Source organism: Scyliorhinus torazame, chromosome 15, assembly GCF_047496885.1.
Source record: "Scyliorhinus torazame isolate Kashiwa2021f chromosome 15, sScyTor2.1, whole genome shotgun sequence".
NCBI classification, from domain to species: Eukaryota; Metazoa; Chordata; class Chondrichthyes; order Carcharhiniformes; family Scyliorhinidae; genus Scyliorhinus; species Scyliorhinus torazame.
Window position 1 is genome coordinate 113,314,319 of NC_092721.1, and position 12,850 is coordinate 113,327,168.

Consider the following 12,850-nt stretch of genomic DNA (forward strand, 5'->3'; position numbering starts at 1 on the left):
AGCCCCAAGAATATTCCTTACCTCTGATCCAGCAAACACCAGGAGAAACATATAGTAAAATGTATGAAGAAATAGGCCTCTAGAATGTTTACATGTTTCATTAATAATGTCTTCAGCAATGTGCTAGAAAGGCTTAATTGTAGTTAAGGTGATTAATTTGTGAACAGATGGAGAAATCATTTTAAAGTGGACATCTGTAACTTTTCTGAAGGAATGCCTGTAGCAGCGTCTCCCTCAGTCACTTATTTTATTTTATGTAAATGTTCTAAATTACCACTAATGATGGGAAGAGTGCCTCGGGACATTAAAGTTACAAGAAAACTGTACATTGTTCATTATAAATACATGTATGTATCAGAACAATATTCTCCCCTTGCCAAACTATTCTGGCGCAGTTATGACACTGACATCAGCCCAGCAGAGTCACTGGACAACTGATAGCCAATTTGATTGGCCAGCAGCTCTGAATGGCAGGACTTCCTCTCGAGTGAGGAGCAGAAGCTCCGCCTGCAGCCCCTTAATGCTTATTCGAGTGTAAATTGGCTGCAGGGTACTCTGTCGGCGGCACACTCCGGATGGCAGGATGGAAGACCAAGACCCGACCATTCAAAAAGTTAAGGCCCAGGTGTGTTCTCACCAAAGCCATGTACAATTGCAGCAAGGCATCCTTACTCTTGTACCTCAACCTCTTCCAATAAAGGGCAATACTATTTCTCCTCCTAATTGTTTAACGTGGGTGCATGTTAACTTGCTGTTTTTAAAGTACAAGGACGCCCAAATCTCTCTGAACATCATCAATATAGATCTTCACAATTCCAAAACAAACTGTTTTTCTATTCTTTCTACCAAGGTGAAACTTTACATTTATTCCCATTATCGTTCCATCTGCTGTCTACTTTCCACCTCACTAAACCTGTCTGTATCACTCTGCAACACCCCTGCATGCTCCTCACAGCATACTTTCTCACATAGCATTGTATTGCCAGCAAAACTAGATATTACTTCAACATATCCCCTTCGACAGTTTCAAAGGCCTGGTTGATATTTACAGCAAAATTCAAACCATTTATATTGATTCTGGAAATCAAATTGGGCAGGTAGCAATTGGAGATACATTAGATTTATGTCACGCGTACCGAGGTACACGTCATCTAAGTCATAAATATTTATTGTATGTGCTGTGGCCCTCGTACTGATATTTGTGTCGCCCCACTAATAACAGCCTAACGACCTGAAAACTGACCAGGTCTTGCTCCCCATTTTATGTCAATTAACCAATACTCTGGATGTGTTCGTATATTATCTCCAACCACAAGCGACCTTTCATATGTAGTCTTTGTGTGACGCCTTATCAAATTCTGAAAATATTCAAATATGAAAGAGCAACTAAAGTAACTAAAAGGGTATAGATATGGTGAACAGTTAGAGGCTTTTTCCCAGGGCGGAAATAATAATTACAAGGGGAGCATAAGTTCAAGGTGAGGAGGGATAGGTTCAGGGGCGATGTGCGAGGGAAGATTTTTACACAGAGGGTGGTGGTGGACTGGAATGCACTGCCAAGTGAGGTGGTTGAGGCAGATACGTTAGCGACCTTTAAGACTTATCTAGATAGACACATGAACAGATGGGGTATAGAAGGAAACAGGTGGTTGGTCTAGATAGGACATGTCATCGGTGCAGGCTTGGAAGGCTGAAGGGCCTGTTCCTGTGCTGTATTGTTCTTTGTGTAAAGTGAATGTTGGTCCTCTAGAGAATTAATCTGGGAACTAATAATGGCGAACAAAGAAATGACAGAAGCATTGAACAGACATTTTGTGTCTGGCTTCACTGTGGAAGACTTAAAAATAACTTCCCAAAGATAATTGAAAATCAAGAAGCAAAGTAGGGGAGGAACTTGAACCAATTGCCATCAGCAGGGGAAAGGTACTGTGAAAACATTTGGACCTAAAGGCTGATAATTCCTGGGATCTGATGGCCTGATGAGTCTTAAAAGAAATGACTGCAGACATGATGGAAGCAGTGGTTGTGATTTTCCAAAATTCTTGAAGGGTCCCAGCAGATTTGAAAATAGCAGACATAACATATAACCTAACATCTGTCATTGGGAAATTGCTAGAATCCATTGTTAAGGAGGTTATTGCAGAATACTTTGAAAATTATAATGGTATCAGGCAGAGTCAACATGGTTTTGTGAAAGGAAAAGCAAGTTTGACTAATTTATTAGAGTTCTTTGAGGAAATAACAAGCAAGGTGTATAAAGGGGGACCTGTGGATACGGTATACTTGGATTTCTCAAAGGCATTGGATAAGGTTACGACACAAGACAGTGTAAGGGGTAACATACTGGCATTGATAAAGGATTGGTTACCAACGGGAAGCAGGCAGTAGGGGCAAATGGGTCTTCTTTGGGTTGGTAAGCTGTGACTAGTTGAATGCTCCAGGGATCAGTACTGGGGACTCAAATATTCATAATCTATAGCAATGACTTGGATGAAGGGACCTAATGTATGGTAGCTAAATTTGCCAATTATACCAAGATAAGTAGGAAAGTAGTTGGTCGAGTGGAGGGAAAAAGTCAACAAAGGAATATAGACAGGGTAAATGAGTGGGGAAGAAATTGGCAGGTGAAGTATAATGTGGGAAAATGTGAACATGTCCATTCTGGCAGGAAGAATAAAAAAGTAGCATGTTGTTTAACTGGTGAGAGATGGCAGAAAGCAGTGGTACAAAGGGATCTGGGTGTCCTGGTCCATGAATCATGAAATGCTAGTATGCAGGAAGCAAGTGATACGGAGGTAAGTGAAATGTTTGCAGTTATTGCAAGGGGAATGGAATGTGACAGTAAAGATGTTTGGATACAGTTGTGTAGGGCAGGCATTGTCAAACTCGGGGGCGCGGGCGGGTGTCGGGAAGATTGCGAAGCCGTCCGTCACTGCGCTCCCAATTGCGCAAATCTGTGCGCAACAGCCGCAGCAGCCGGCTTTTAGTAATGCCGGCTGCAAGCGGCCTTCAAAATGGCCAAGAACAGATAAAAAATATTTGGCCGCACTGCACATGCGCACCGATGATCAGGCATGCATGTGCAGTGCGGCCGCAATTTTTTTTTTTTATATGGTCGCAGCCATTTTTTTTCAAGTTCGGGGGGGCCAAAGGGACCGTTGGGGCTAAAGGGACCCAAAACCATTTCCCTCATTTTTGTCAGCAACAAACAAGGTAAGAGAAAATGGTGGGTCGTGCAGGACGGCCGGCGTGGGTCGCGAAGGTCAGCCGGGTTGGGTCCTGAAGGTTGGCCGATTGGTAAAAATGGATCCCCAGAAAAAAAGTTTGAACAACACTGGTGTTGGGTATGAGTGAGACCACATCGAGGGTACTGTGTACAGATGTGGCTTCCTTATTTAAGAAAGAACATGATTGCACTCGAAACCTGTCAGAGAAGGTTCACTCAACTGATCAGGGATGAGGGGGTTTTCCGATAGGAAAGGTTGAATAGGTTGGGCCTGTATCCATTGGAGTTTAGAAGAATGAGATGCAATCTTTTTGAAACATATAAGATCCTTACAGGTGAATGCTGAAAGAATGTTTCCCCTTGTGAAATAGACTAGAACAAAGGCACACATTTAAAAATACAGGTCTCCTATTTATAATGGAGATGAGAATTTTTTTCTCTGAGGGCCATTAGTCGGTGGAACATTTTTTGTCTTGAGGGCTGTGGAAGCAGGGTCATTGAATATTTTTAAGACTGAGTTAGATCGATTCTTCATCGGAAAGGAGTCAAAGGGTACACAGGATAGGAAGGAAAGTGGAGTTCATGCCACAATCAGATCAAGCATGATCTTATTGAATGGCACAGCTGACTCAAGGGGCTGAATGGCATAGTCTTCCTCCTAATTCATATGTTTGCAAGATATCCACTGGGTGAGGTTTTCTGCGACCCGCACGCCATGTTTTGCAGCGGCAGAGACGGCCGGACATGGCCGGCGGCGGGTTCTTCTGGTCCTGCTGCTGTCAATGGGGCTTCCAATTGTGTGCACCCTTCAACACCAGGAAACCCGCAGAGGGGGTTCACTGTCAGCGGGACCAGAAGATCCTGCCAACGAGAACGGCCACCGGGACTTCAGCCACCCCTTTTTACAACCCTGGGATGCAAGTCAGAGAATTTGTTGGCTTTTAATCCCATTAATTTCTCAGTATTTTTTCACTAACATTAATTACTTTGAGTTTCTCACTCTCATTTGAGTCTTCGATCCACAATATTTCTGTAATGCCTTATATTCATAATGCATCTCTGCCATTTCCTTATTCCCCATTATAATTTCCTTTGTTTTAATCGCTAAAACCCTAAGTTTACTTTTGATCTTCTCTTCCTTTTACATACCTCGTATGCAGTCTGCTTTGTTTTTTTATATTTCTTACTAATTCATCCACATTCAGTTTGATATTTCTTGCTAGTTTACTTTGTGCCATTTTGTTCCGCAAAGCACAATTTCCTTGAGGCACTTGATGCTGTGCAGAATCTGAAAGCTTTCAAATCTAATGCAGCTCAAATTAGCCACTCATATTGAACACAGTGCTGGGGGCAGACTGACTTCTGACCTCAGAGTGTTCCCATAGCTGAGACAGTAGTTCAAGTTACTTATACAACACCCTGGGGTAACACTGACTGCAACTGGATGCAGTTGTACTTGAAAGTAGGCTCCAAACTTTGGTGTTGGTTCAATACGCTTTATTGAACTTGTTAAGCAGTGCACACAGTTCGCTGTGGGTTTGTCACTCTACTAATCTGAGCATGCTTACTATAACTAACTAGACCAGACTAGCTCTGAGCCACGCGTAGAAGGTGCTAACTGATATATACACCCTGACTGGCACTCCAGTTGTCACCAGTGGAAAGAAGCAGAGTGTTGATGCCTCGTGTGTTTAATAGTGGGAAAACCACCTTCTAGTGTTCTGCCTGGTGATTGGTTGTGTTCTGTCCTGTGTGTTGATTGGCTGTACTGGGTGTCTGTCACTGCCTGTCTGTATCTCAGTATGTGCATGAGTGCATATCGTGACATCTACCCTTTTTTTAAAACAAAATGTTGATTGCTTGGAGCATATGCGACTGTATTTACATGTAGAACTATTTACATTAAATGGCGAGTGGATGAAAGTGAGTGGATGAATATTTGCATAAGAGGTGTCTAGCGTGCAGATACAAAACAAAATTTACAAGATAAATGCCTGTAAGTCCAATCTTTGGGGCTTGCGTCTGATCCTTGTCGACGGCCTGAGAGGTGGAGGTGGGGACGACGCCGCCTTAACAGGCGGGATTGCTGCCAAATTGGTGACGAAGTGTCTGGAGGAGGCACGACAACATATGGAAAAGTAGGATCTGGTGGTGGGCAGGCAACTTTGCGCAGTGCCCTTCTGTTGCACCTGACAATGGAGCCATCAGCCATACGAACTACAAACGATCTGGGAGCAGCCTGTCGAACAACAACAGCTGGAGCTGACCAGCCTCCATCAGGTAGCTTGATCCGAACAGCATCCTCCGGAGAGAGCACAGGAAATCGGTAGCATGAGCATCGTACGTCAGCTTTTGCCGGCTCCTGAGTTGCTGCACCTTTTGCAGCACTGGGAGGCGATCCAGGTCTGGTAAGTGTATGGCTGGAACAGTCATCCGCAGGTCTCTCTCTATTCATGAGGAGATGAGCCGGAGACATACCGGTGGACAGAGGGGTTGCCCTGTACGCCAACAGCGCAAGATTGAAGTCAGAAGCAGAGTCCGCAGCCTTGCAGAGCAGTTGCTTCACTATATGGACCACTTTCTCAACCTTCCTGTTGGACTGCAGGTCGTGTGGGCTTGAGGTGATGTGGTTGAATTGGTACGACTTGGCAAAATTGGACCACTCTTGGCTGTGGAAGCAGGGACCATGTCACTCATGATAGTGAGTGGAATACCATGCAAATGTCTCCTTGCAGGCCTTGATGACTGTCCTTGATGTGAGGTCTGACAGCTTCACAACTTCCGGGTAATTTGAGAAGTAATCTATGATGAGCACATAGTCATGCCCATTGGCGTGAAAAGGGTCGATTCCCACCTTGGACCACGGAGAGATCACGATCTCGTGTTGCTGGAGTGTTTCTTTTGTTTGAGCAGGCTGGAAACGCTGGCAGGTCGCACAATTGAGGACCATGTTGGATATGTCCTGGCTGATTCCAAGCCAATAGACAGCCTGCCGGGCCCTGCGCCTATACATTTCGACATCTAGGTGTCCCTTATGGATTTGTTTGAGCACTAAGCTCTGCATACTGTGAGGAATAACGATACGATCTAGCTTGAGGAGGATCCCCTCGACGACTGTCAGGTCGTCCTTCACATTAAAGAACTGAGGGCATTGCCCTTTTTGCCAGCCATTTGCAAGGTGGTGCATTACACGCTGCAGAAGAGGGTCTTTGGCAGTCTCTTCACGAATGCTGATCACTCTTTCATCTGAGGTCGGGAGGTTGCTGGCACACAGCTGCACCTGTGCCTCAATCTGGTGGATGAAGTCAACCTGTTCACAGGGCGAGGTGATGGAGCAGGACAGGGCATCTGCAATTATCAGCTCCTTGCCTGGTGTGTATACTAACTCAAAATCGTACCTTCGGAGTCAAAGGAGAATGCGCTGAAGCCTGGGCGTCATGTCATTCAAGTCCTTCTGAATGATATGGACCAAGGGTCTGTGGTCAGTCTCCACTGTGAATGTAGGTAGACCATAGACGTGGTCATGGAACGTTACAATGCCCAGGCACTCTTTTTTATTTGGGCGTACCTCTGTTCAGTAGGAGTCATGGCCCTTGACGCATAAGCAACTGGAGCCCAGGACGAGGAGTCATCCCTCTGGAGGAGCACCACACCAATGCTGTCCTGGCTTGCGTCCGTGGAGATTTTTGTTTCCCTGTCCGGGTCAAAAAACGCTAGTACCAGAGCAGTGGTGAGCTTTGCTTTGAACTCGAGCCACTCTGCTTGATGTGTGGGTAACCACTGGAATGCAGTGGACTTCTTTACCAGATGCCTGAGAGCCGTGGTGTGTGAGACCATGTTGGGAATGAATTTTCCCAAGATGTTCACCATTCCGAGGAAGCGTAGTACCGCCTTCTTGTCTTCCGGGGTCTTCATGGCGTTAATGGCTTGACCTCGTCCAAATCTGGTTGCACACCCTGCTGGGATATCTGTTGACTCAAGAACTTGATGGTTGACATGCCAAAGGAGCACTTGGCCTTGTTCAGCTTGAGGCCGTTTGCATGGACACATCAAAAGACTTGTTTGAGATGGGATATGTTTTCCTAGGCGTTCGTGGACCATATGTTTACATCATCAAAAGAGACACGCACACCCTCAATTCCCTCCATCCTGTGGAAGAATTCAAAGGCTGAGACAATGCTGAACGGCATACGGTTATAACCGTACCTGCCAAATGGTGTGTTGAACGTACAGAGCTTCCTGCTGGACTCGTCCACTTGTATCTGCCAGAAACCACGCGATGCATCTAGCTTCGTGAAGAATTTGGTGTGTGCCATCTCATTGGTCAGTTCCTCCCGCTTCGGGATCGGGTAGTGTTCCCACATTATGTTCTGGTTAAGATCTTTGGGATCTATGCATATCCGCAACTCTCCTGAGGGCTTCTTTACACAGACCATCGAGCTGACCCAGTCAGTCGGTCCCGTCACTTTAGAGATTATGCCCTGGTCTTGGAGCTCCTGTCGCTGTGCCTTTAAACGTTCCTTCAGAGGAGCCGGCACCTGGTGTTGTGCATGGATTTCAGGCGTGGCATCAGGCCTGAGTAGGATCTTGTAGCAGTATGGCAGCGTACCCATTCCATCAAACACACCCAGATATTAAGCAAGGATGTCATCAATGTCAGCCTGAAGATCCACATTGGAAGAAGACTTGGCATGGACGCGCTGTACGAGGTTGAGTAGCTTGCATACATGGGCACCAAGCAGGGATGCCTTATCAGGCTTGACGATTTTGAATAGCAGTGTGACATTGATGGTCTTGTTGGAGACAAAGAGATGACAAGATCCTAGTGCAGTTCTGGCATTGCCATTATAATCGCGGAGCTGGCAGGCTGGCGGAAGAATTTTGAGTTGCTTTTTAATGCAGTCAAAATCAGCTTGAGAGATGAGATTGGCAGAAGCACCAGTGTCCAGCTTGAACTGGATGCTGCATTGATTAACTTGTATGACAGCACGCCATTCATTCACGGAATCCACATTGAGGATAGATAGGCATCTTGCTGAATTTGAAGAGGCATACTCACATGTAGTGATGATGCCCACACGATAGGGGGACTCCAGGCAGTTGTCCTTTGGATCCGTAGTGCTACCAAGATCAGAATCCAGTAAACCTTGCTGTACACATCGAACGCGCTTGCGTTGGAATTGGGATCACTGGCTCTTGACTGGTGGTGCAGACCTGCACAAGGCTGCATAATGTCCAAGCTTCCTGCAATTTAAACATCGCCTGCCTTTTGCAGGGCATTGCCGCTTTAAGAGGGCAGTGCCGCAGTTCGGGCACGTCATGACGTTGATGTCGTTACGCTCTGTGCATCGTCACACATGCGCAGTGCGGTCAGCCGCCGTTCGCACCTGCGCAGTTTGGTTTTTGGCCGCTTTGTTCTCCCGTTCGTGTTGCACATGCGTGGGGCCCCTGGAAAAGCGCGCGAAATGGCCCCTTTCATCAAGACTGAGGCGCTGCATCCGGGCAATGGCCTGTACACTCTCTGCCTCGTGGGAGACAAGTTTTTCGTATTCTGCCGATTTGAAACGGGAGTACCGATTTCTCGCATGCTCATGCACTATACACGTCTCGATTGCGACTGGCAGGGTCATGTGCTTAATTTTGAGGAGTTGCTCCCGCAAGGAATCGGAGTGCACCCCAAACACGATCTGATCCCTGATCATGGAATCAGCGGTTATACCATAATTGCAGGACTGCGCTAATATACGGAGATGAGTTAGAAAGGATTGGAACAGTTCATCCTTACCCTGAAGGCGTTGCTGGAAGAAATAGCGCTCAAAGGTCTTGTTTGTTTCGACTTCACAGTGACTGTCAAACTTCTCTAAAACGGTCTTGAATTTGGTCTTGTCCTGGCCGTCGGTAAAATTAAGTGAGTTGAAAATCTGGATGGCTTGGTCCCCCGCAGTTGATAGGAGCAGCGTGATTTTTCTGGCATCGGACGCATCCTCGAGGTCAGAGGCCTCAATGTAGAGAAGGAACCTTTGCTTTAAGACCCGCCAGTTGGCGCCGTGATTGCCGAAGATCCGTAGTTGTGGAGGGGCCTGGATCTTCTCCATGCCGCTGGAAGGCACTTGCTGGTCGTCACGGAATCACTCGAGGTAAACCACTTAGAGATAGTAGACTACTGGTACCATGTCGTGTTAATCACCCTGGGGTAACACTGACTGCAACTGGATGCAGTAGTACTTGAAAGTAGGCTCCAAACTTTGGTGTTGGTTCAATACGCTTTATTGAACTTGTTAAGCAGTGCACACAGTTCGCTGTGGGTTTGTCACTCTACTAATCTGAGCATGCTTACTATAACTAACTAGACCAGACTAGCTCTGAGCCACGTGTAGAAGGTGCTAACTGATATATACACCCTGACTGGTACTCCAGTTGTCACCAGTGGAAAGAAGCAGAGTGTTGATGCCTCGTGTGTTTAATAGTGGGAAACCACCTTCTAGTGTTCTGCCTGGTGATTGGTTGTGTTCTGTCCTGTGTGTTGATTGGCTGTACTGGGTGTCTGTCACTGCCTGTCTGTATCTCATTATGTGCATGAGTGCATATCATGACAGTAGTCATAACTGATCCATTTGTGACTCTGAGTGGTTTTATGTTGCAATAAGACAAGACTTTGTGTATATGTTATTCAATTGTTATGGTCTGAAATAGATGTTTGAATATGATGGACTTGAGGTTCTTAAACTGGTTGGTGCTTTGTTATTTTTCAGTGGACTGCTTAGACTCAACATGTTCCGGACGAGGGATCTGCGTTCGTGGAGAATGTCACTGTGCCACTGGCTGGGGTGGATCAAACTGCGAGACTCCAAGAACAGCTTGTGCAGACCACTGTTCAGGGCATGGGACGTTCCTACCAGATTCAAAGACCTGTAACTGTGACCTTACCTGGACAGGCCACGATTGTTCGATCGGTAATATGCTCAACTGTTACAACTTTCATATTAGGGGCACATCTGTACAATTTCCCGCAACTTTGTTGCGATGAAATCAAGTAGTGGTTAGAGCCCATGTTACTCGTACCTAAGTGATGTTTGCAGCACATTGTCACCAGGGCTCCTGATACTCAAATTTTTATTAATTTGAAGATGAAATGTAAAGTCAAAATTTGGAAGTATTGATATCAAAGTTAAAATTGTTTTTAATTGTTAAACCATCAAACTATTTTTTGGGGAAAGCAAAGAGGTACAATAACCGTTTAATTTCTTGCTGCCACATCCCATCAGAGAAAGCTGCTCTTATCTTAAACATTCTTATTTCCTTCATTCTTTACTTGCGACAGATACGTAAATGAATGTTACTTTTTATCATTTTTACTTGAGCACAGGACCTGCATGTCAATAATTGTGTGTTAAAACAATTTCTGTCAGAAGATCTGCTGCAGCATATTTTAAGCTTCATTCAAAATATTTGTCATCTTCCTGTATATGCAGCATTTATATATCAAATGCTCACTCCTAAATGTTTAAACACAATTTTAACATGTCATTAAGTTTCCCTTTCTTCCAATATACTACAGGGCTGAATTCTGAATCTGAAACTTGCAGCAAGAAGTGACTCATGCTGAGAATGCTGATCAGGAAATTGTAGGCCTTTACTTACTGACTGCATTCAATCAATAAAACAGACCGAAAAGGAGGGGGATTTTAACTTAAGCCAACCTGGTTAGGATTTAACAGGCAGCCTACTTCATAGCCTGTCAAGTTTTATTTTTAATCAACAGCAGTGGACAGTAAAATTGAACAAAATGTAAAATGGATGGTTGCCCCCATTGTTGCTGATCGACACAGGTTAGAATAAAATGGCCAGCAGTGAGTCCATGGTTTCTCAACTTGTGGTAGTCACCACTGTTTGTATAATACGTATATTAGAGATAATATGGTAAGGCTCCTGTACTACAGGTACGGGGGTAGATCCCTGCCTGCTGGCTCCGCCCAGTAGGCGGAGTATAAATGTGTGTGCTCACCGAGCTGCTGCCGTTTCTGTAGCAACTGCAGGAGGCAACACATCTCTGCTTAATAAAGCCTCGGTTACTCTCTACTCTCGTCTCGTAATGGATAGTGCATCAATTTATTAAGGAGAGATATTACAGCGTTGGACCTACGCATCAAACCAGATCGCCTACAGCTGCACCCTCAAGCAGACAACGCCACGTCGGCCTTCGACCATTGGCTAGCTTGCTTTGAAGCCTACATCGGATCAGCGACAGGGCAACCCTCAGAAGCACAGAAACTCCAGATCCTGTACTCACGGGTGAGCTCTGATATTTTTCCCCTTATCCGGGATGCGCCCAACTACACTGAGGCAATGGCGCTTCTGAAAGGGAACTACACCCGGCCGATCAACAAACTCTACGCCAGGCACCTCCTGTCCACGCGGCAACAACTCCCCGGTGAGTCATTGGACGATTTTGGCCTGCACATCCTGGCGAGGAACTGCGATTGCCAGGCAGTTTCGGGCGTTGAACATACTGAACTCTTAATCAGGGACGCTTTTGTTACGGGCATGGGGTCGGCGTACATCCGCCAGCGCCTCTTAGAAGGGGGTACGTTCGACCTCGCGGCGACCATGCAACTCACGACCTCACTAACGGTAGCCTCCCGTAGTACAATCGTACGCCCCTGACCGCACGGCGCCACCCTCATGGACATCGTGGGCCCCACAGCCTGCAGCCAGCCAACCCCAAGGGGCCCAAGTGCTATTTCTGCGGCCAAACAAAGCATCCCGGCAGCGCTGCCCGGCGCGGAGTGCAATCTGCAAGACCTGCGGGAAGAAGGGACATTTTGCTGCGGTGTGCCAGGCCCGGTCGATCGCCGCTGTATTCAGGCCCATTGTTCCTGCACCCCCAACGTGCGACCTGTGGGCGCCGCCATCTTCGTCCCCGCAGCCCACGTGCGGCCCTTGGGCGCCACCATCTTCCCCCCCATCAGACCTCGTGCGGCTCGTGGACGCTGCCAACTTTAACGCCGCCCGCCATCTTCGGCGCCATTTTGGACGGCGCCTCAGGACCCCTGCTCGTCGGGCACCTCATCTGGCCGCTCATCGCCCGCCACCGCCGCCGACCATCCCGGGGCCCACCAACACCAGCCGCAGCTCGCCTCCATCATGCTCGACCAGACCCGGCCGCACAACCTCGCAACCGATGAAAGTGAAAGTTGATGGTCACAAGATACCTCGACTCTGGGAGCACGGAGAGCTTTATCCACCCCTCTACGGTAAGGCGCTGCTCCCTCGCGGTACACCCCGTTACCCAACGAATCTCCCTGGCCTCCGGATCCCACTCCGTGGAAATCTGGGGGTACTGCATCGCCACCCTCACCGTCCAGGGTGTAGAGTTCAGCAACTTCCGGCACTACGTCTTCCCCAACCTCTGCGCTGCCTTGCTGCTCGGCCTTCGAGTGCAACCTCCAAAGTCTAACTCTAAAATTCGGCGGACCCCTACCACCCCTCACCGTATGCGGCCTCACGACCCTTAGGTTCGACCCACCTTCCCTGTTTGCAAACCCGTCGCCACGAGGAGCAGACGGTACAGTGCCCAGGACAGGATCTTCATCAGGTCGGAGGTCCAGCGGCTACTGCGGGAAG

At 47.1% G+C, this 12,850-nt stretch overlaps 1 protein-coding gene across 11 annotated transcripts in view; it reads left to right on the top strand.

Moving 5' to 3' along the window:
* tenm4 (teneurin transmembrane protein 4) overlaps nucleotides 1-12,850 on the top strand; it is a 3,407,721-nt gene that overhangs the window by 3,200,264 nt on the left and 194,607 nt on the right. For all 11 annotated transcript variants that reach the window (XM_072476554.1, XM_072476555.1, XM_072476556.1 and 8 more), the window contains one exon: nucleotides 9,979-10,179. In XM_072476554.1, coding sequence (XP_072332655.1) covers nucleotides 9,979-10,179 — 201 coding nt within the window. The remainder of the gene's footprint in view (nucleotides 1-9,978; nucleotides 10,180-12,850) is intronic.